This window comes from Salmo salar, chromosome 09, assembly GCF_965601325.2.
Source record: "Salmo salar chromosome 09, fSalSal1, whole genome shotgun sequence".
Lineage (NCBI taxonomy): Eukaryota > Metazoa > Chordata > Actinopteri > Salmoniformes > Salmonidae > Salmo > Salmo salar.
In genome coordinates, this window is record NC_138299.1 from 21460226 (window position 1) to 21484829 (window position 24604).

Here is a 24604-nt window from a genome sequence, read left to right on the forward strand (position 1 = left end):
AAATGTATTCCACATACAGTGATTAACATTGTGGCCAATGGAATGGGTGGACTCAAAGGCCTGCAACACTCCTTATTAATCCAGTAAGACTCCGTATTATTCAGTGCCCCATGAAATGACACCATATCATATATACATTCTACAAAGCCTACTGAGTATTGCCTACAATACGTTTACTGCGCCACCTAGAATCATTTCTGCTCTATAAGCCAATATGTATTTCAGTGTTTTACATTTGGGGCATTTATTTGACATTAAAACATGTTTTACATCTCAAATGTAATGCAAATGTTACTTAAATGAATCATTGTTAATGTTTAGACAAATATTTTTCATATATAATAAATAAATATAGGTTATTCAACACTTTTCTACTATTACGTGGGGACTTTTATTTAGACCCGGAAGTACTTGTTTAGTGTTGCTTACGAGATGCTGATTTTTATGGCCACTTTCCTCGTGGACTAAACCACACTCGTTGAAAAATACCTAACTCTCAGTCTACTGAAACATGTCTAAACTAAAGTCGTTTCGTATATTTTTAAATGAGCGTTTAACGGTGGCTGCTGTGGAGATATTCGGGGCAGCTGAGAAAACGGTAGTGGAGTACCAGGAGGAGAATGATCGTCTACGGAGACTGCTGCGGATCACACCGGAGATAAAACTATATAGAATAGGTTAGTATACGGTAGAGCTACTGACTAGCTATAGTTCTACTCAATGATAAACTGTTTAGGCAAACGGTGATCACCACTTCATAAATTATTAAAGAAGTTATCTACTGTAACTTTTACCATACATTATTACATTGTTTTGTCACGAACAGCTGATTTTAAATAACATACAGTTGCACTCAGGCATGTTTAACGGCTGTTTAGATCATAACTAGATCTGCAATGGTCGATATGCAGTTTAATCTGGGGTGTTTTCATTACAACATAACATTGTTCAACGTTGAATTCAACGGAAACAATACGGTATTTGGGCGTAATCTTTAGTCCAAATAGTTGCAAAACGCAACGAAAACGAAAGTTTCTATTGGACAAATTTAGGTAGGTCCCTCCCAGTTTCGTTCCGTTTGCTTCCGTTTACGAAACGTTCTGCAACAGAATCGGCGTAATGACACCCGAGTTAAAGAACTGTGATTATAGTGGCCCTGAGGGCGGTTGTGTATGGTGTGTTGCACGAGTTTTGCGATTTCAAATGGTCACACCCATATTGATCAGGCCACACCTTGCCGCCCTATGGGAGCAAACATACCTCAAAGGTTGTTAAAGAATGGTGCTCACCGTTTTGGGGAAACGTGTTGCTCAGTACAAACCATCACAAAACGTAGCAAACAGTGAATTGAACTGAACCCTTTACTTAATGTATTTATCCTTTTATTTAACTAGGCAAGTCAATTAAGAACAAATTCTTATTTAGAATGACGGCCTACACCGGCCAAACCCGGATGACGCAGGGCCAATTGTGCGACGCCCTATGGGACTCCCAATCACAGACAGTTGTGATACAGCCTGGATTCGAACCAGGGTGTCTGTAGTGACGCCTCAAGCACTGAGATGCAGTGCCTTAGACCGCTCTGCCACTCGGGAGCCAATAACATCTGTTAAATATGTGTGTGACTAATAAACATTTATTTTTACTTGCATATGCATTGCAGCTTGGGTGGTGTGGTAAATTAACCAAACTTTACTTTGAGATACTTCATTAATTCTCAACTTGGAAGGCACTGGTGTCTTATAAATGTGTGTTTCCAGTTGCAGGTGTAACTCCGATAGCCAGATAATGTTCAGAAAAGTATGAAATCCACCTTTTTCATCAAGTGAGAAATGACCTTTTGCATATGTGTATATCTTGGTCTACACGTGGCCACCACTGTGTAGCTTAGAAATGACTAGTTCCAGCAAAGATGTTGGGTATTGCGAGATGTCGGGCAGCTAAAATGTCACGGGTAACATCTCACTCGGTGCAAAACAGGGCTTTTATATTTTTCGGAATATTCTCTGGTTATCAGAGTTACACCTGCAACTGGAAACAGAAAAGTTAAGACACCAGTGCATTCCAAATTGAGAATGAATGAAGTATCCACAAGTATGTTTGGTTGAAAGATGTCGTAGCATATTGTCAACATAGCTGCAGGAAGTAGGGGTCTTGCAGCACCCCTTGAAAAATCTGAATATTTGTATTTAATTTTTTCTTTCCCAAAAGTCATGGGCCTTTACTAGTCCTGTATTAGCTGACCATAGCACAACAAGCTGTTGTGCTATGGTCTGATTGAGCAGTGCAGAGCTCTAGATTAACATTTTCCCCTCAGTTGATGGCACCAGCCCATTATTTGGTCACACCCCCCAAAAAATTGCCAGCGTCACACTATAGAAAAAAATAGGTGTAATCAGCTTAGAACGTCATTCGGAAGCCATTCACAATGCTTTATTAAGATGTGTAAAACACTACTGCGATATTCAATAAATAACTTATACAAGTGATTGTCATGAATTTTAGCATGACAATTAGGCTATTTTTGTTATTTTACTGTCAAAATAGGGCTAGATTGCTAACTCCTAAATAGCTTAACACCTACTGCTAATAGCCATTTATTAACAGTAAATGTGATGGCTGAACAAAAACTCTGCACTCTTCATAGCCTATGCGCATTCCGCACGCTCCGTATTTCAAAGCCATATCAGAAATCTCGATTGTAAAACAGTGTGCTTTTGTAACGCGGGAAACGAAACCTGGTCTCCCATAAAAATACAAATAAATCCGTAACCCCACCCCCAAAAAAAATATTCCCTAACCGAAAACGTTTTTTTTTGTTTTTCCCCCCACTTAATTAAAATCACAGTTAATTTAACACAAACATATTTTTTGGGGTGTTATAGCCGATAGGCTGTAAAGGCCTGGGGAAGATGTGTAATTCAAATAAAACCAGAGAGGAAGAGGAGAACTTTAGGCTACTTGGTGAATTTGCAAGGCATGCAACACAAGACATTGCCAGATGCAGATTACCAAAACATATAAGCACGTTTCTGCCTTCTTCTGCCTCTCTCTCACTCATGCTGGCCTGCCTTCTCTTTCTGCTTTGTCTCTTCACTAATGATGCAAGTGTGTGTCTGTTGGCTGTAGAAATCCTACCCTAAACACGGGGTAACCTACTCTTCATTTTTTGCCTCATATGAAATTACTTTAGGCTACAGGACCTGTATCAATTATGCTTTTCAGACATGCATAATGTTAGCTTTTCTGTCTGTTAGGGTAGGCTACACAACGTGAAAAAATAAACACACGACCTTCTCTGGTGATATGGACGTTTTACTTTTCTGTAAAGGAATACAACCTTCTGAAGCGGGACAAAAGTCCATCACTAGGCAACAGAACTCAATCAAATAATCTCCAGCAGCTGAGCGCAGACCACTCTCTCCTAAAAAAGTACTTTATAGTTTGTTAAATACTGTGACTTACCAAGACATTTAGTAGAAATAAAACACACCTAGCTACCATACCATAAAAAGCTGCATAAAAAAAGAACACAGCAGCACATCAATCAGCGATGTTTGATGTCACGGACAGATAAAATACAGATCATTTTACACTGGAGCAGAATTCTACTGTCTGATGCAGCACTTTTTTAAATTGTCTGAAAAGTTCTAAATTGTCGTAATCGACATGTTACTATAGCTGCGTTCTGTCTGTAAAGGGTTGATGTAGATAACCTCGTTGCCCAGCACTAGCGGTCATACATACAGTACCAGTCAAAGTTTCGACACACCTACTCATTCCAGGGTTTTTATTTATTTTTACTATTTTCTACATTGTAGAACAATAGTGAAAACATCAAAACTATGAGAACACATATGGAATCATGTAGTAACCAAAAAATATATTTTATATTTGAGATTCTTCAAAGTAGCCACCCTTTGTTTTGATGACAGCTTTGCACGTTTTTGGCATTCTCTCAACCAGCTTCATGAGATATTCACCTGGAATGCATTTCAATTAACAGGTGTGCCTTGTTAAAGTTAAATATTGGCATTTCTTTCCTTCTTAATGCATTTGAGACAATCAGTTTTGTTGTGAAACAAGGTAGGGGTGGTATACAGAAGATAGCCCTATTTGGTCAAAGTCCAAGTCCATATTATGGCAAGAACAGCTCAAATAAGAAAAGATAAACGACAGTCCATCATTACTTCAAGACATGAAGGTCAGTCAATTCGCAAAATTTCAAGAACTTTTAAAGTTTCTTCAAGTGCAGTTGCAAAAACCATCAAGCGCTTTGATGAAACTGGCTCTCATGAGGACCGCCACAGGAAAGGAAGACCCAGAGTTACCGCTGCTGCAGAGGATAAGTTAATTTGAGTTAATAGCCTCAGAAATTGCAGCCCAAATAAATGCTTCACAGAGTTCAAGTAACAAACACATCTCAACATCAACTGTTCAGAGGAGACAGCGTGAATCAGGCCTTCATGGTTGAATTGTTGCAAAGAAACCACTACTAAAGGACACCACTAGGAAGAAGAGACTTGCTTGGGCCAAGAAACACGAGTAATGGACATTAGACCGATGGAAATCTGTCCTTTGGTCTGATGAGTCCAAATTTGAGATTTTTGGTTATGACCACTGTGTCTTTGTTAGACGTAGAGTAGGTGAACGGTTGATCTCCATTTGTGGTTCCCACTGTGAAGCATGGAGGAGGAGGTGTGATGGTGTAGGGGTGCTTTGCTGGTGACACTGTCTGTGATTTATTTAGAATTCAAGGCACACTTAACCAGTATGGCTACCACAGCATTCTGCAGTGATATGCCATCCCATCTGGTTTGCGCTTAGTGCGACTATCATTTGTTTTTCAACAGGACAATGACCCAACACACCTCCAGACTGTGTAAGGGCTATTTGACCAAGAAGGAGAGTGATGGAGTGCTGCATCAGATGACCTGGCCTCCACAATCACCTGACCTCAACCCAATTGAGATGGTTTGGGATGAGTTGGACCGCAGAGTGAAGGAAAAGCAGCCAACAAGTGCTCAGCACATGTGGGAACTTCTTCAAGACTGTTGGAAAAGCATTCCTCATGAAACTGGTTGAGAGAATGCCAAGAGTGTGCACAGCTGTCATCAAGGCAAAGTGTGGCTACTTTGAAGAATCTCTCTCTATACACAGTGAGGGAAAAAAGTATTTGATCCCCTGCTGATTTTGTACGGTTGCCCACTGACAAAGAAATGATCAGTCTACAATTTTAATGATAGGTTTATTTGAACAGTGAGAGACAGAATAACAACAAAAAAATCCAGAAAAACGCATGTCAAAAATGTTATAAATTGATTTGCATTTTAATGAGGGAAATAAGTATTTGACCCCCTCTCAATCAGAAAGATTTCTAGCTTCCAGGTGTCTTTTATACAGGTAACGAGCTGCTCCTAATCTCAGCTCGTTACCTGTATAAAAGACACCTGTCCACAGAAGCAATCAATCAGATTCCAAACTCTCCACCATGGCCAAGACCAAAGAGCGCTCCAAGGATGTCAGGGACAAGATTGTAGACCTACACAAGGCTGGAATGGGCTACAAGACCATCGCCAAGCAGCTTGGTGAGAAGGTGACAACAGTTGATGCGATTATTCGCAAATGGAAGAAACACAAAAGAACTGTCAATCTCCCTCGGCCTGGGGCTCCATGCAAGATCTCACCTCGTGGAGTTGCAGTGATCATGAGAACGATGAGGAATCAGCCCAGAACTACACAGGAGGATCTTGTCAATGATTTCAAGGCAGCTGGGACCATAGTCACCAAGAAAACAATTGGTAACACACTACGCCGTGAAGGACTGAAATCCTGCAGCACCCGCAAGGTCCCCCTGCTCAAGAAAGCACATATACATGCCCGTCTGAAGTTGCCAATGAACATCTGAATGATTCAGAGGACAACTGGGTGAAAGTGTTGTGGTCAGATGAGACCAAAATGGAGCTCTTTGGCATCAGCTCAACTCGCTGTGTTTGGAGGAGGAGGAATGCTGCCTATGACCCCAAGAACACCATCCCCACCGTCAAACATGGAGGTGGAAACATTATGCTTTGGGGGTGTTTTTCTGCTAAAGGGACAGGACAACTTCACCGCATCAAAGGGACGATGGACGGGCCATGTACCGTCAAATCTTGGGTGAGAACCTCCTTCCCTCAGCCAGGGCATTGAAAATGGGTCGTGGATGGGTATTCCAGCATGACAATGACCCAAAACACACGGCCAAGGCAACAAAGGAGTGGCTCAAGAAGAAGCACATTAAGGTCCTGGAGTGGCCTAGCCAGTCTCCAGACCTTAATCCCATAGAAAATCTGTGAAGGGAGCTGAAGGTTCAAGTTGCCAAACGACAGCCTCGAAACCTTAATGACTTGGAGAAGATCTGCAAAGAGGAGTGGGACAAAATCCCTCCTGAGATGTGTGCAAACCTGGTGGCCAACTACAAGAAACGTCTGACCTCTGTGATTGCCAACAAGGGTTTTGCCACCAAGTACTAAGTCATGTTTTGCAGAGGGGTCAAATACTTATTTCTCTCATTAAAATGCAAATCATTTTATAACATTTTTGACATGCATGTTTCTGGATTTTTTTGTTGTTATTCTGTCTCCCACGGTTCAAATAAACCTACCATTAAAATTATAGACTGATCATTTCTTTGTCAGTGGGCAAACGTACAAAATCAGCAGGGGATCAAATACTTTTTTCCCCTCACTGTATATATATTTATTATTTACTTATTTGTTTAACACTTTTTGGGGTTTCTGCATGATTCCATGTGTGTTATTTTATAGTGTAGAAAATAGTAAACATAAAGAAAAATCCTTGAATTAGTGGGTGTGTACAAACTTTTGACTGGTTCTGTATGTCCCACACAGCTGGGCGGTAGTCCAGGTGCGACAAATCTAGGGCCGGTAGGACCTGTTTGGTTGACTGAGACGTCAAGAAGGCAGAGCAGCACACTATCATGGACAGACCTCTTCCCATTTTCGCAACCATTAAGCCTATGTTTTGAGCATGACAGCTTGCTATCTAGGGTTACACCCGGGAGTTTAGTCTCCTCAAGTTGCTCAATCGCCATATTATTCAGTAGTAGATCTAAATGAAGCTGAACGAGTGGTTTGTCCAATTTGTGATTTGTTCGAGGCCACTTTGCTATATAGATCATAGAGAGCTATAATGCACATGTATAATTGTTCTATTTAATTCTGTGGTATATAGCTTAAACCTCTTCTCACCCTCTCCTTCCAGACCTGCAGCTTTCTCTTGCTGTCTCTGAAGAGGAGGTTCCCTCTGAGCAGCAGCACTGTGAGCAGGAGTGGAGCCCCAGTCATGGGCAGCAGGATCCAGATCCCACACAGATTAAAGAGGAACAGGAGGAACTCAGGACCAGTCAGGAGGAAGAGCAGCTTCAAGGGCTCTTTGATACGAAAGATTCCATATTCACTCCTCCTTGTGTGAAAAGTGAACTTGATCAGGAGGACCCACTTCACAAAGCCGTACTAGCTGAATACCCAACTCTCAGTCCACTGAAAATGTCTAAACTAGAGTCGTTTCGTGTGTTTTTAAATGAGCGTTTAAAGGCATCTGCTGCTGTGGAGATTTTCAGGGCATTTGAGAAAATGATAGCGGAGTACCTGGAGGAAAATAATCGTCTACGGAGACTTCTGCGAATCACACCGGAGATAAAACTATGTAGAATAGGTACGTATATATATCTCCTAATATCTAACTACAGTTCTACTCAATTGATAAACTGTTTAGGCTTTCAGTGATCACCATTTCAAAAATGTTAAACATCCACACCAGTAGAAATCCACTTTTTCAATCTGAAAGACGATCGCCAAAGCTTACCCATGATGTTATGGAACATAACTTACCTTATGTGTTCCAGAACTCCAATTTGAGCAGCAGCAGCTGAAAAATTAGCTCCTACAAATATTGAAATTTACATGGTTTTTAGAGTGAAGTACATCGGAAAAAAAGCAAAAGAAAACTGCAAGACTGAATAGGAGAAAAAACAAGCAACAAACAAAGAAGATAGGCTTTTGAAAATAACTATTTTTCATAAAATTGTAGTTATCTTAGCAAGCTGAATTGTTTACCAGTTGCTAAGCAGTTGCTAGGGACTCTTTTGGAAGAAGCTAGCTAGCTAACGAAGAACAACAAAGAATATCTAGTTAACAGAAGAAAAGAAAGAGAAAATCAGGACAGAAGAAAAAGGATATCAAAGTGAAACAGTTCTCTAAAGACACAGGAGACAATAATACAAGAAACAACACTTCTGTAGCTTGTCAACTATGTGTCTGTCTATCCCTGTTCTCTCCTCTCTGCACAGGCCATACAAACGCTTCACACCACGTGGCCGTTGCCACTCTAACCTGGTGGTCCCAGCGCGCACGACCCACGTGGAGTTCCAGGTCTCCGGCAGCCTCTGGAACTGCCGGTCTGCAGCCAACAAGGCTGAGTTCATCTCAGCCTATGCTACCCTCCAGTCCCTAGACTTCCTGGCGCTGACGGAAACATGGATTACCACAGATAACACTGCTACTCCTACTGCTCTCTCTTCGTCTGCCCACGTGTTCTCGCATACCCCTAGAGCATCGAGCCAGCGGGGTGGTGGCACTGGAATCCTCATCTCTCCCAAGTGGACATTCTCTCTTTCTCCCCTGACCCATCTGTCTATCTCCTCATTTGAATTCCATGCTGTCACAGTTACCAGCCCTTTCAAGCTTAACATCCTTATCATTTATCGCCCTCCAGGTTCCCTTGGAGAGTTCATCAATGAGCTTGACGCCTTGATAAGTTCCTTTCCTGAGGATGGCTCACCTCTCACAGTTCTGGGTGACTTTAACCTCCCCACGTCTACCTTTGACTCATTCCTCTCTGCCTCCTTCTTTCCACTCCTCTCCTCTTTTGACCTCACCCTCTCACCTTCCCCCCCTACTCACAAGGCAGGCAATATGCTTGACCTCATCTTTACTAGATGCTGTTCTTCCACTAATCTCATTGCAACTCCCCTCCAAATCTCCGACCACTACCTTGTATCCTTTTCCCTCTTGCTCTCATCCAACACTTCTCACTCTGCCCCTACTCGGATGGTATTGCGCCGTCCCAACCTTCGCTCTCTCTCTCCCGCTACTCTCTCCTCTTCCATCCTATCATCTCTTCCCTCTGCTCAAACCTGCTCAAACCTTCTCCAACCTATCTCCTGATTCTGCCTCCTCAACCCTCCTCTCCTCCCTTTCTGCATCCTTTGATTTTCTCTGTCCCCTATCCTCCAGGCCGGCTCGGTCCTCCCCTCCTGCTCCGTGGCTCGACGACTCACTACGAGCTCACAGAACAAGGCTCCGGGCAGCCGAGCGGAAATGGAGGAAAACTCGCCTCCCTGCGGACCTGGCATCCTTTCACTCACTCCTCTCTACATTCTCCTCTTCTGTCTCTGCTGCTAAAGCCACTTTCTACCACTCTAAATTCCAAGCATCTGCCTCTAACCCTAGGAAGCTCTTTGCTACCTTCTCCTCCCTCCTGAATCCTCCTCCCCCTCCCCCCCCTCCTCCCTCTCTGCGGATGACTTCGTCAACCATTTTAAAAAGAAGGTTGACGATATCCGATCCTCGTTTGCTAAGTCAAACGACACCGCTGGTCCTGCTCACACTGCCCTACCCTGTGCTTTGACCTCTTTCTCCCCTCTCTCTCCAGATGAAATCTCGCGTCTTGTGACGGCCGGCCGCCCAACAACCTGCCCACTTGACCCTATCCCCTCCTCTCTTCTCCAGACCATTTCCGGAGACCTTCTCACCTCGCTCATCAACTCATCCTTGACCACTGGCTACGTCCCTTCCGTCTTCAAGAGAGCGAGAGTTGCACCCCTTCTGAAAAAACCTACACTCGATCCCTCCGATGTCAACAACTACAGACCAGTATCCCTTCTTTCTTTTCTCTCCAAAACTCTTGAACGTGCCGTCCTTGGCCAGCTCTCCTGCTATCTCTCTCAGAATGACCTTCTTGATCCTAATCAGTCAGGTTTCAAGACTGGGCATTCAACTGAGACTGCTCTTCTCTGTGTCACGGAGGCTCTCCGCACTGCTAAAGCTAACTCTCTCTCCTCTGCTCTCATCCTTCTAGACCTATCTGCTGCCTTTGATACTGTGAACCATCAGATCCTCCTCTCCACCCTCTCCGAGTTGGGCATCTCCGGCGCGGCCCACGCTTGGATTGCGTCCTACCTGACAGGTCGCTCCTACCAGGTGGCGTGGCGAGAATCTGTCTCCGCACCATGCGCTCTCACCACTGGTGTCCCCCAGGGCTCTGTTCTAGGCCCTCTCCTATTCTCGCTATACACCAAGTCACTTGGCTCTGTCATATCCTCACATGGTCTCTCCTATCATTGCTATGCAGACGACACACAATTAATCTTCTCCTTTCCCCCTTCTGATAACCAGGCGGCGAATCGCATTTCTGCATGTCTGTCAGACATATCAGTGTGGATGACGGATCACCAGCTCAAGCTGAACCTCGGCAAGACGGAGCTGCTCTTCCTCCCGGGGAAGGACTGCCCCTTCCATGATCTCGCCATCACGGTTGACAACTCCCTTGTGTCCTCCTCCCAGAGTGCTAAGAACCTTGGCGTGATCCTGGACAACACCCTGTCGTTCTCCACTAACATCAAGGCGGTGACCCGATCCTGTAGGTTCATGCTCTACAACATTCGCAGAGTACGACCCTGCCTCACACAGGAAGCGGCGCAGGTCCTAATCCAGGCACTTGTCATCTCCCGTCTGGATTACTGCAACTCGCTGTTGGCTGGGCTCCCTGCCTGTGCCATTAAACCCCTACAACTCATCCAGAACGCCGCAGCCCGTCTGGTGTTCAACCTTCCCAAGTTCTCTCACGTCACCCCGCTCCTCCTCTCTCTCCACTGGCTTCCAGTTGAAGCTCGCATCCGCTACAAGACCATGGTGATTGCCTACGGAGCTGTGAAGGGAACGGCACCTCCATACCTTCAGGCTCTGATCAGGCCCTACACCCAAACAAGGGCACTGCGTTCATCCACCACTGGCCTGCTGGCCCCCCTACCTCTGAGGAAGCACAGTTCCCGCTCAGCCCAGTCAAAACTGTTCGCTGCTCTGGCACCCCAATGGTGGAACAAGCTCCCTCACGACGCCAGGACAGCGGAGTCAATCACCACCTTCCGGAGACACCTGAAACCCCACCTCTTTAAGGAATACCTAGGATAGGATAAAGTAATCCTTCTAACCCCCCCCCCTTAAAAGATTTAGATGCACTATTGTAAAGTGGTTGTTCCACTGGATATCATAAGGTGAATGCACCATTTTGTAAGTCGCTCTGGATAAGAGCGTCTGCTAAATGACTTAAATGTAAATGTAAATGTTATGCAACGATTTAAGTCAATAAGTCATTGTTTGAGTCAAAGTATGATATACAATGCCTCCAGAAAGTGTTCACACCCCTTTACTTTTTCCACATTGTTGTGTTACAGCCTGAATTATAAATGGATTAAATTGAGATTGTGTGTCACTGGCCTTGACACAATACCCCATAATGTCAAAGTGGATTTATGTTTAGACATTTTTACAAATGAATAAAAAATGAATAGCTGAAATGTCTTGAGTCAATAAGTATTCAACCCCTTTCTTATGGCAAGCTGAAATAAGTTCAGGAGTAAAACAAATCCCACACTGAACAAGTCACATAAGTTGCATGGACTCTTTGTGCAATAATATTGTTTAACATGATTTTTTTATCCACTACCTCATCTCTATACTTCACACATACAATTATCTGTAAGGTCCCTCAGTTGAGCAGTGAATTTCAGACACTGATTCCACTACAATGACCAAGGAAGTTTTCCAATGCCTCGCAAAGAAGGGCACCTATTGGTAGATGGGTTAAAAAAAAAAAACACATTGAATATCCCTTTGAGCATGGTGAAGTTATTAATTACATTTTGGATGTTGTATTAATACAACCAGTCACTGCAAAGATACAGGTGTCCTTCCTAACTCAGTTGCCATAGAGGAAGGAAACCACTCAGGTATTTCGCCATGAGGCCAATGGTGACGTTAAATGGCTGTGATGGGAGAACTGAGGATGTATCAACAACATTGTAGGTACTATACAACACTGGCCTAAATGAGAGCGAAAAGAAGGAAGCCTGTACAGAATAAAAAAATATTCCAAAACGTGGATCCTGTTTCCAATAAGGCACTAAAGTAAAACTGCAAAAAAATGGAGCAAAGAAATGACCTTTGTCCTAAATAAAAAACGTTATGTTTAGGGAAAACACAACACATCACTGAGTACCACTCTTCATATTTTCAAGCATGATGGTGGCTGCATCATGTTATGGTTATGCTTGTCATCAGCCAGGACTAGGGAGCTAAGCCCTGGCAAAATCCTAGAGGAAAACCTGGTTCAGTCTGCTTTCCAACAGACACTTGGGGACAAATTCACCTTTCAGCAGGACAATAACCTAAAACACAATGTCAAATATACGCTGGAGTTGCTTACCAAGATGATGTTGAATGTTCCTGAGTGGCCTAGTTTTGACTTAAATCGGCTTGAAAACCTATGGCAAGACCTGAAAATGGTTGTACATCAGTGATCACCAATCAATTTGACAGAGCTGGAAGATTTTTTTTTTAGAAGAATAATGGGCAATCCAGGTGTGCAAAACTTTGAGACTTACTCAGAAAGACTCACCGCTGTAATCGCTGCCAAAGGTGATTCTAACATATATTGACTCAGGGGCGTGAATACCGTAAATTCCGGACTATAAGCCGCAACTTTTATCCCAGGCTTTGAACCTCGTGGCTTAAACAATGACGCGGCTAATATATGGATTTTTCCCGCTTTCAAATGTTTTTTCTCCAAAAAAACACATTGAATGACGTGCTCGGTTTTTTGGCGGCATGAAGCTTTCATTAGACCAATGAAATTGCCGAACGGGTTAAGGTCAAACAACTTTTTTGTTTACTGTTTAGATTAAATCGAGCGCTGTCAAACTTCCCATCATTCTGATTACGGTAGTCATTTTGTCACCCTCATCATGGCAAAGACACGGAGAAATGAATATGATGCAGCTTTCAAGTTGAAGGCGAATTATCTGGCTGTTGGAAAAGGAAATAGAGCTGCTGCACGGGAGCTTGGGCTTAATGAGTTGATGATAAGACGTTGGAAACAGCAGCGTGAGGAATTGACTCAGTGCAAAAAGACAACTAAAGCTTACTGCACATTTTTAATTTTTTGTTACAAGCCGTGTTTCGTTAAAGCCTGTGTAAAGTTCATTTGTTTCAATGTACCGGTAGGCACCTGCGGCTTATAGACATGTGCGGCTTACTTATGTTCAAAATTTAAAAAAAATGTTTTATTCAGTGGGTGCGGCTTATATTCAGGTGTATTTCATTTTCAATGCATTTGCAAAAATGCTAACTTGTTTTCACTTTGTCATTATGGGGTATTGTGTGTAGAGGGGTGAAGAAAATGAATACATTGAATCAATTTTCAATTCCGGCTGTAACACAACAAAATGTGGAATAAGTCAAGGGGTATGAATACTTTCTGAAGGCACTGTATTAGGGTTTAAAGTCACATCTGAACTACCCACTTTGTGCAAATCCATGTGAATGCGGTGTCTTTTCCTATCATATGATGTACACATTTTCAGCCTACATTTCTTTTCAGGACTGGGTTTTATTTCGATTTTAGTCATTTAGCAGACGCTCTTATCCAGTGACTTACAGTTATAGCATGTGTCTTAAGATGGCTAGGTGGGACAACCACATATCACAGGCATAGTAAGTAAGGGGGGAGTCAACATCCAAACTGAGATATCTGCCAGGCACGCAGAGATGCGTGTCGCCACCAGGGTGTCAGAAGGGGGAAGGAGAAAAGTAGTTGAGTGCCATCCGCATAGCAATGGTAGGAGAAACCATGTGAGGATATGACGGAGCTGAGTAACTTGGTGTATAGAGAGAAGAGGAGAGGGTGAAGAGCCTGAGACGCCCAGCCTTGAGAGGGTGGAGAGGAGGATCTGATGGTTCACTGTGTCTAAGGCAGCGGATAGATCTAGGAGGTTGAGAACAGAGGAGAGAGAGTCAGCTTTCGCAGTGCGGGGAGCCTCTGACACAGAGAAGAACAGTCTCGGTTGAGTGACCTGTCTTGAAGCCTGACTGGTTAGGGTCAAGAAGATTGTTATGAAAGAGAACTAGAGTTGATCAGAGACAACACGCTCAAGTGTTTTGGAAAAGAAAGGAGGGATACAGGTCTCTAGTTTTTGACGTCAGATGAGTCAAGTGTTGGTTTCTTGAGGGGAGCGACTCAGGCGATTTGAAGTCAGAGGGGACGCAGCCAGTGGTCAGGAATGAGGGAATTGAGGAATGGGAGAAGGTCTTCAGAGATGGGGCGTCAGGGTCGAGTGGGCAGGTTGTCGGGAGGCCAGACCTCACTAGTTGCAGGATTTTATCTGGAGAGGGAGGTGAGAAAGAGTCCAAGGCGTAGGGTAGTTCTGTGAGTGGGACCAGTGGACTCAATAGGCTGAGTGAATGACGAGCGGATGTCGTCAACCTTCTTTTCAGCAGGACATGTTTTTGCACCTCCAAAATGATCATAATCGATTGGATAATTTGTCCATTTTCAATTATTTTTTTAGCTGGTCTGTATTGAAAATAAATGTGATAATTTTATAAATGGTATAATTGTGTTATATGCTCCCCCTGCTCCCCAAGATGAATGGTTTTGACCACTCAAGTTTTGCTTCACTACACGCTCCACAGCTTTCAAGGAACTTAGTTACATGTAATTTGCAGCATGCATGATCATGAGCAAAGTCATTGTAGCCTATCATATCACTTCCCCTGTGAGAACCATGAGCACAGGCTGACTTGGATTTGCTTTGCCGAAGCCTGCCAGCAGCATAACTAAAGGTTGCACAGTGTCCATTACAATGTAGAATAATGCATATCGGCTATCTTTCAATTGTTATCGATATTTTTATATATACAGTACCAGTCAAAAGTTTGGACACACTTACTCATTCAAGAGTTTTTCTTTATTTTACTATTTTTTACATTGTAGAATAAGTGAAGACATCAAAACTATGAAATAACACACATGGAACCATGTAGTCACCAAAAGTGTTAAACAAATCAAAATATATTAGCCACCCTTTGCCTTGATGACAGCTTTGCACACACTTGGCATTATCTCAACCAGCTTCATGAGATTGTCACCTGGAATGCATTTCAATTAACAGCTGTGCCTTGTTAATTTGTGGAATTTCTTTCCTTCTTAATGCTTTTGAGCCAATCAGTTGTGTTGTAACAAGGTAGGGGTGGTATACAGAGGGTAGCCCTATTTGGTAAAAGACCAAGTCCATATTATGGCAAGAACAGCTCAAGTAAGCAAAGAGAAACGACAGTCCATCATTACCTTTTTAGACATGAAGGTCAGTCAATCCGGAAAATTTCAAAAACTGCAGTCGCAAAAACCATCAAGCGCTATGATGAAACTGGCTCTCATGAGTACCGCCAGATCAAAGGAAGACCCAGAGTTACCTCTGCTACATAGGATAAGTTCATTAGAGTTACCAGCCTCGGAAATTGCAGCCCAAATAAATGCTTCACAGAGTTCAAGTAACAGACACATCTCAACATCAACTGTTCAGAGGAGACTACTTGAATCAGGCCTTCATGGTTGAATTGCTCCAAAGAAACCACTACTAAAGGACACCAATAATAAAATTAGACTTGCTTGAGCCAAGAAACACCAGCAATGAACATTAGACCGATGGAAATCTGTCATTTGGTCTGATGAGTCCAAATTTGAGATTTTTAACTCCAATCGCCGTGTCTTTGTAAGACGGAGAGTAGGTGAACGGATGATCTCCGCATGTGTGGTTCCCACCATGAAGCATGGAGGAGGAGGTATGATGGCGCTTTGCTGGTGACACTGTCAGTGATTTATTTAGAATTCAAGGCACACTTAACCAGCATGCCTACCACAGCATTCTGCAGCGATACGCCATCCCATCTGGATGGGGCTTAGTGCGACTATCATTTGTTTTTCAACATGACAATGACCCAAAACACACCTCCAGGCTGTGTAAGGGCTATTTGACCAAGAAGGAAAGTGATGGAGTACTGCATCAGATGACCTGGCCTCCAATCAACTAACCCCAACCCAATTGAGGTGGTTTGGGATGAGTTTGACTGTAGAGTGAAGGAGAAGCAGCCAACAAGTGCTCAGCATATGTGGGAACTTCTTCAAGACTGTTGGAAAAGCATTCCAGGTGAAGCTGGTTGAGAATACCAAGAGTGTGCAAAGCTGTCATCAAGGCAAAGTGTGGCTACTTTTGAAGAATCTCCAATATAAAATATATTTTTGATTTGACACTTTTTTGGTGACTACATGATTTAATATGTTATTTCATAGTTTTGATGTCTTCACTATTATTCTACAATGTAGAAAATAGTAAAAATAAAGAAAAACCCTTGAATGAGTAGGTGTCCAAACTTTTAACTGGCTCTATATATACCGTTCAAAAGTTTGGGGTCACTTAGAAATGTCCTTGTTTTTGAAAGATAAGCAACAAAAATGTGTACATTAAAATAACATCAAATTGATCATTTACATTTACATTTAAGTCATTTAGCAGACGCTCTTATCCAGAGCGACTTACAAATTGGTGCATTCACCTTATAATATCCAGTGGAACAACCACTTTACAATAGTGCATCTAAATCTTTAAGGGGGGGTTAGAAGGATTACTTTATCCTATCCCAGGTATTCCTTAAAGAGGTGGGGTTTCAGGTGACTCCGGAAGGTGGTGATTGACTCAGCGGTCCTGGCGTCGTGAGGGAGCTTGTTCCACCATTGGGATGCCAGAGCAGCGAACAGTTTTGACTGGGCTGAGCGGGAACTGTGCTTCCTCAGAGGTAGGGAGGCGAGCAGGCCAGAGGTGGATGAACGCAGTGCCCTTGTTTGGGTGTAGGGCCTGATCAGAGCCTGAAGGTACGGAGGTGCCGTTCCCCTCACAGCTCCGATCAGAAATACAGTGTAGACATTGTTCATGTTGTAAATGACTATTGTAGCTGGAAAAGGCACATTTTTTTGTTTATGGAATATCTTCATAGTCGTACATAGGCCCATTATCAGCAACCATCACTCCTGTGTTCCAATGGCACGTTGTGTTAGCTAATCCAAGTTGATCATTTTAAAAGTCTAATTGATCATTAGAAAACCCATTTGCAATTATGTTAGCACAGCTGAAAACTGTTGTTCTGATTAAAGAAGCAATAAAACTGGCCTTCTTTAGACTAGTTGAGTATCTGGAGCATCAGCATTTGTGGGTTCGATTACAGGCTCAAAATGGCCAGAAACAAATAACTTTCATCTGAAACTCGTCAGTCTATTCTTGTTCTGAGAAATTAAGGCTATTCCATGTGAGAAATTGCCAAAAAACTGAAGGTCTGGCACAACGCTGTGTACTACTCCCTTCACAGAACAGCGCAAACTGGCTCTAACCAGAATAGAAAGAGAAGTGGGAGGCCCCGGTGCACAACTGAGCAAGATGACAAGTGCATTTGAGTGTCTAGTTTGAGAAACCGATGCCTCACAAGTCCTCAACTGGCAGCTTCATTAAATAGTACCCACAAAACACCGGTCTCAACATCAACAGTGAAGAGGCAACTCCGGGATGCTGGCCCTTTTGTTGATGTTTATCAACTCCGCGTGGAAATTCCCAACCACAATTTGTGAATATGTATAACTACCCATCCTTCTCTCAAGGACCGGAAATTACGTTGAAATAGTGCCGACAACTTCCTCTGGGCAGGTCCTTTTAAGAAGTCATTTTTTTTAACTTTCACTGTGAATAGATAAAAGTAGCAGTAACGTGCCAGTACTTTCTCTTGTTTGGATAGCAGTGTCACACATTTTTTCTTTTGAGGAATGTTGCATAATATTCTATTAGAACATCCTCTGACGATTCTCCGGATAGTTGGTCCATATGATACCCTTCAGACTCCTGCTACATTGGAGGCATAAAGGTCCCTTTTGACTAGCTGAGGACGGTGATTTGGTCAAGTGTGAAACGCTCTGTCTAGAAACAATTGATCGTGTGTACGACAGCGCATTGCCAATATACAGCAACTTCGCCAAGCTATTGAAGAGGAGGGGGACAACATTCCACAGACCACAATAAACAGCCTGACCAGCTGTATGCAAAGGAAATGTTTCGCGCTGCATGAGGCTAATGGTGGTCAGTTCCAAATACTTACTGGTTTTCTGATCCACGCCCCTACTTTTGAAAAATAGCATATCTGTGACCAACATATGCATATCTGTATTCCCAGTCATGTGAAATCCATAGATTAGGGCCTAATTAATTTATTTAAATTGACTGATTTCTTAGAAATTAGAAATTGTTGCATATTGTGTTTTATATTTTTGTTCAGTATAGATAACTTCTGCTCCTCCTCTCCTTCCCTCCAGACTCCCTGAAGCTCTCTCTCGCTGTCTCTGAAGAGGAGGTTCCCCCTGAGCAGCAGTGCTGTGAGCAGGAGTGGATCCCCAGTCTGCAGCAGGAGGACCCAGAGCCCACACAGATTAAAAAGGAACAGGAGGAACTGGGGACCAATCAGGAGAAAGAGCAGCTTCAAGTGCTCTTTGATGCCGAAGACCCCATATTCCCTCCTCCCTGTGTGAAAAGTGAATGTGATCAGGAGGATCCACTTCAGTGCTTGACTCTTCCCCAAACCCAGACTGTGGAGAACAGAGAGAGAGACCCTAAATCAGTGGATCTCACACCTTTTGTAACCGTGACTCACATAAAGGATTTCAAAATTCCCTGTGACCCTCCAGATTATCAAAACAATGCCTCCAGCCACAGCTCAGCCGAAAACAACGACCCAGTAGGACTTGACAGCAGCCCACAATTGCATCCTAGCCCACTATTGGATCCAAACCTATCAATGGGGGAACATTATTCCAAACTTAGCAACATGTCTAGAAAAACTCACCGCTGCCGTGACTGTGGTAAAAAGTTTGCTCTGAAACCTGACTTGCAGAATCATTTGACTCTCGCCAAGAAGAGACTCAGCGAATGTCAGTTTTGCAAAAAACACTACAACTCCACTTGTGAACTGAAGACCCATGTCCGACTCTGTCAAGGTGGCAAACCCTGCACCTGCCCTGTTTGTGGCAAGACCTTCAAAGAAACAAAATTTCTGTCCAGGCACATGAGGATTCACACCGGAGAGAAACCATTTAGCTGTGTTGACTGCGGTAAAAGCGTCAGTCTCAAGCAACTCACAAATGTGGAAATTATGGAGATTTTTGTCAATTCTGACAATGAGTCTGAGTATGAAACGGAGGAATCAGATTCTGACAGTGACTGTAAGGAGCTGCCGCCAAACCTCATGGCCATTGAGAACCCTGAATCTGAAGACCCCTTGACCACCGACAAAGTCCCAGGTCCCTCTGAAGATGCTGGTGGTGATGGAGGCAGACCAACAGTGGGTGAAGTACTGGAGGTCTGCGGTAGCTGGAAGGCCACCAGCCATTTCACCCCTCATGGCCTTGCTGTTGGCTTTGATGAGTCCCAGTCTGGAGTAAAAAGCCCCTTGCCATCTCCCTCTGCAGCAGAGTGCTTCAAGCTGTTTCTGACAGAGAAGCTGGTGGGAGACATAGTGGAGGAGACTAATCGCTATGCCTTGGAGCTACAGGAGAAGAGAGAGCCAGGAGTGAGGGGGAAGCTCGCTAAATGGGTGACAACCACAATTAGTGAAATGTATACCTTCCTGGTGACAGTCCTTCTCATGGGAATAGTGAAGAAGAACTCTCTAAGGGAATACTGGAGCACGGATCCTATGTTTGCAACTCCATTCTTTGCCACTCTCTTTTCTCAAGATCGCTTCCTAGTCCTGCTGCGATGCCTGCATTTTGTCAACAATGCTACTGCCAACCTAAATGACCCCTTACACAAAATAAGAAATGTTCTTACCAGCCTGACATCAGCATTCGGTCAGGTCTTTATGCCATACAAGGACTTATGCATTGACGAGTACTTGATGTTGTGGAAGGGTAGGCTGGCGTTCCGTCAATACATTCCCTCCAAAAGGCACAGGTTTGGGGTGAAGTTCTTTTTTTTGTGCGACGTGAAGACAGGATTTGTCCAGGACATTATAGTTTACACAGGGTCCACCACTGACATCCAACATTATGAGGGGCTTGGGGTGTCCGGGTCCGTGGTGATGACCATGCTGGCTCCTCATCTCGGGAGGGGCCACACTTTGTATGTGGACAATTGGTACAGCAGTCCCACACTCTTCCAGCATCTGTTCTCCAACAGCACAGGGGCCTGTGGCACAGTCCAATCAAACAGGAAGGGGATGCCGTCATTTGGAAGCAGGAAGATGCAGAGGGGGGAGGTGGAGTTCAAGGAGAACGGTCAACAGCTGGCAGTAAAGTGGCATGACAAACGAGACGTACATGTTCTCTCCACTGTCCATACAGCAACCATGTCGGCCACAGGGAAGGTTGACCATCTGACGGGAGAGCGGAAGATCAAACCTGACTGTGTGCTTGACTATAACCGCAAAATGGGGGCAGTGAATAAGGCAGACATGATAAACCGCTTTGTGGCATGCGCCTGGAAAACCACCAAGTGGTATAAGAAGATATTTTTCCATCTGATCGACACTGCTGTCCTCAATGGCCACATAGTTCACCGCCAGCTATCAGGTGAGATAATTAACTTTTTAAGGTATAGGGGGCAGTATTTTCTGGATTTTGGATTTTTTTATTTTTCTCAGGTTTTTGCCTGCCATATGAGTTCTGTTATACTCAGACACCATTCAAACAGTTTTAGAAACTTCAGAGTGTTTTCTATCCAAATCTACTAATAATATGCATATTCTAGTTTCTGGGCCAGTGTAGTAACCTGTTTAAATTGGGTACGTTTTTCATCCGGCTGTGAAAATACTGCCCCCTAGCCCAGACAGGTTAAGGAGAGCTGTATATTTTAAAATGGTGTAAAATAGTTATATATTTGAGAAATTTGAATTATGAGATTTTGTTGTTTTGAATTTGCCGCCCTGCTATTTCACTGGCTGTGTCCCGCAGGTGGGACGCTAGCATCCCACGTAGCCCATAGAAGTTAATGAACAAGTTTTTTTTTTTATTTTACAGTTCCCATACAAATCACATTGTTCCATTATGCAATTATATTGACAATATCTCTTACCTACCCACTCCTTCATTCTCTCTCTTTATCGCCCCCATAGGTGAGGTGATTACCTACCAAAAGTACAGAGAGAACCTCATGAGAGAGCTGCTGGAGGAGCACCACACCCCTCGGCGTCCACCCTCTGGGGGCCGTCCTGCTGCAGACAATCCCTTACGCCTCAATGCACGGCATTTTCCCTCAAAAGTCCCTCAAACTGCTGCACAAGGTAGTCGCACACGGAGGCACTGCAAAGTCTGCCTTTCCAGCACCAGGAGAAGGAAGCAGAGGAAGTTGACAAAGTACATGTGTGTACCTTGTGACATACCCCTGTGTGTTGCACCGTGCTTTGGGGAGTACCATACGCTCAAGCACTATTGAGCACATCTGCAGCAATTACTGACTGACTGAATTGAAAGGTGACCTGCCATGATACAATGACTTTAGGGGTGGGAATGCAGTTTTTGTTCAACCGCTACGTGAATATTGAAATATGGGCTAGGCATGTTTGTAATGAAATGACAGTTGTCATTGTCTTTTCTTTCATTTTTTTCCTCCAGTAAAACTGTAAAGAAGTGTACGTTCAAAGAGTGTGTTGTTAGAATGCAAAAGCTGGCCTCAATCTTCGGAAACAAAGATGTCAGCAACTCCAGTTCCAGTTATGATGTTGGAAAATTACATTCAATATTGTTTGTTTCTGAAAGTAAATATAGATGAATGATTAGTAATTACAATAGAATATCAGGAATTAGCAATAAAACAACATTACAATGAAGTAACATTACACTGCTATAATAAGAATAATAAATTGCATTTACAACATGACATGTATAAATGCACCAGTAACTGAATAGCTCCACAAGGGGGCAGGGCAGAGCTATGTTTAACAGGCCAAATAAATACACAGGCCTGGTCATGTGGGCAGCTTCAAAAGGATACAACACAAGCCTGTACTTCTCTGACGTGATTAGCAGTTTTTTACAGAACCAACGGAAGAATGTATACTGCTAAAAAAAATAAAGGGAACACTAAAATAACACATCCTAGATCTGAATGAATGAAATAATCTTATTAAATACTTTTTTCTTTACATAGTTGAATGTGCTGACAACAAAATCACACAAAAATAATCAATGGAAATCCAATTTATCAACCCATGGAGGTCTGGATTTGGAGTCACACTCAAAATTAAAGTGGAAAACAACACTACAGGCTGATCCAACTTTGATGTAATGTCCTTAAAACAAGTCAAAATGAGGCTCAGTAGTGTGTGTGGCCTCCACGTGCCTGTATAACCTCCCTACAAGGCCTGGGCATGCTCCTGATGAGGTGGCGGATGGTCTCCTGAGGGATCTCCTCCCAGACCTGGACTAAAGCATCCGCCAACTCCTGGACAGTCTGTGGTGCAACGTGACGTTGGTGGATGGAGCGAGACATGATGTCCCAGATGTGCTCAATTGGATTCAGGTCTGGGGAACGGGCAGGCCAGTCCATAGCATCAATGCCTTCCTCTTGCAGGAACTGCTGACACACTCCAGCCACATGAGGTCTAGCATTGTCTTGCATTAGGAGGAACCCAGGGCCAACCGCACCAGCATATGGTCTCACAAGGGGTCTGAGGATCTCATCTCGGTACCTAATGGCAGTCAGGCTACCTCTGGCGAGCACATGGAGGACTGTGTGGCCCCCCAAAGAAATGCCACCCCACACCATGACTGACCCACCGCCAAACTGGTCATGCTGGAGGATGTTGCAGGCAGCAAAACGTTCTCCACAGCGTCTCCAGACTCTGTCACGTCTGTCACGTGCTCAGTGTGAACCTGCTTTCATCTGTGAAGAGCACAGGGCGCTAGTGGCGAATTTGCCAATCTTGGTGTTCTCTGGCAAATGCCAAACGTCCTGCACGGTGTTGGGCTGTAAGCACAACCCCCACCTGTGGACGTCGGGCCCTCATACCACCCTCATGGAGTCTGTTTCTGACCGTTTGAGCAGACACATACACATTTGTGGCCTGCTGGAGGTCATTTTGCAGGGCTCTGGCAGTGCTCCTCCTGCTCCTTCTTGCACAAAGGCGGAGGTAGCGGTCCTGCTGCTGGGTTGTTGCCCTCCTACGGCCTCCTCCAAGTCTCCTGATGTACTGGCCTGTCTCCTGGTAGCGCCTTCATGCTCTGGACATTACCCTGACAGACACAGCAAACCTTCTTGCCACAGCTCGCATTGATGTGCCATCCTGGATGAGCTGCACTACCTGAGCCACTTGTGTGGGTTGTAGACTCCGTCTCATGCTACCACTAGAGTGAAAGCACCGCCAGCATTCAAAAGTGACCAAAACATCAGCCAGGAAGCATAAGAACTGAGAAGTGGTCTGTGGTCACCACCTGCCGAACCACTCCTTTATTGGGGGTGTCTTGCTAATTGCCTATAATTTCCACCTGTTGTCTATTCCATTTGCACAACAGCATGTGAAATTTATTGTCAATCAGTGTTGCTTCCTAAGTGGACAGTTTGATTTCACAGAAGTGTGATTGACTTGGAGTTACATTGTGTTGTGTTCCCTTTATTTTTTTGAGCAGTGTAGTTAACCACCCGTACAGTATGGGCGGCATGCACCTCTAACGATTGTTTGCAGACCGCCATAATACCATAGAAGAGGAAAAAGACGAAGTTGGAGAAGGACAGACTTTTGCCCAGATATTGAACTTTGATTCAGAAGGATACGGTGGAAGCATGGAGAGGTCAGAGATAGCCAGACTTGTAAAGTGGGCTAATGAACAGAAGTTGGGTTTTAGAGAAACACCATCAGTGCTCTGCAAGCAATGCAGTGGATGAAGGTGTGGCAAGAGCGTGGTGAACAGATAGACGTGGCTATGGACAGCGAGGAAGAAGACGTGTAGTGGGAAGACATGTGTTGAGGAAGAATGGCGTCAAACATGATAAAGAAGAATCTTTTCCAATAGGAGTGAAATATTTTGAGAAAGTGGACCCTTGCCTTTTGGCAGATCCATTTGTGGGTTCAGGGTAGGTGAAAAAGGAGTTGGGTGCAGTTGAATCAGTGAAGGTAACCTGTAGTGGACTTGTGATATTTGTTTGTGTTTCTTCTGACCAGAGGGAGAAGGTGCTCCATGGCATGCAACTTGGGTCGAGAGCTGTTTCTTGCTTTGCTCTTAGGAATAGGGCACCATTGAAAGGAGTGATTTCTGGGCTAGCGTTAAGTGTGGAGGTGGTGCAATTGAAGTAGAAAATTCCTGGTGTTTGTGATGCCTGCCATTTAGTGTGAGGCAGTCATTGTCAGGCCTTTTGAGTTTTGAGTCTCAACCAGACAAAGTCATGTTAGGATATCCTGTT

The 24604-nt window shown here is 43.9% G+C and overlaps 1 protein-coding gene across 1 annotated transcript; it reads left to right on the forward strand.

The window, feature by feature from the left end:
• The first annotated feature begins 420 nt into the window (after positions 1 to 420).
• LOC106611080 (uncharacterized) lies at positions 421 to 22084 on the forward strand. Its single transcript, XM_014210947.3, has 4 exons — positions 421 to 677; positions 7264 to 7716; positions 18529 to 20778; positions 21321 to 22084. The coding sequence occupies exons 1-4, from the start codon at positions 512 to 514 to the stop codon at positions 21638 to 21640; spliced, it is 3189 nt and encodes a 1062-aa protein (XP_014066422.3). The 5' UTR covers positions 421 to 511; the 3' UTR covers positions 21641 to 22084.
• The last annotated feature ends 2520 nt before the right edge of the window (positions 22085 to 24604 follow it).

Coding starts and splice junctions, on each gene's coding strand:
- LOC106611080 (XM_014210947.3), top strand. CDS start 512: ATGTCTAAACTAAAGTCGTTTCGTATATTTTTAAATGAGCGTTTAACG. Junction 7,717..18,528: donor GATAAAACTATGTAGAATAG/GTACGTATATAT, acceptor CCTTCCCTCCAG/ACTCCCTGAAGCTCTCTCTC. Junction 20,779..21,320: donor AGTTCACCGCCAGCTATCAG/GTGAGATAATTA, acceptor TCGCCCCCATAG/GTGAGGTGATTACCTACCAA.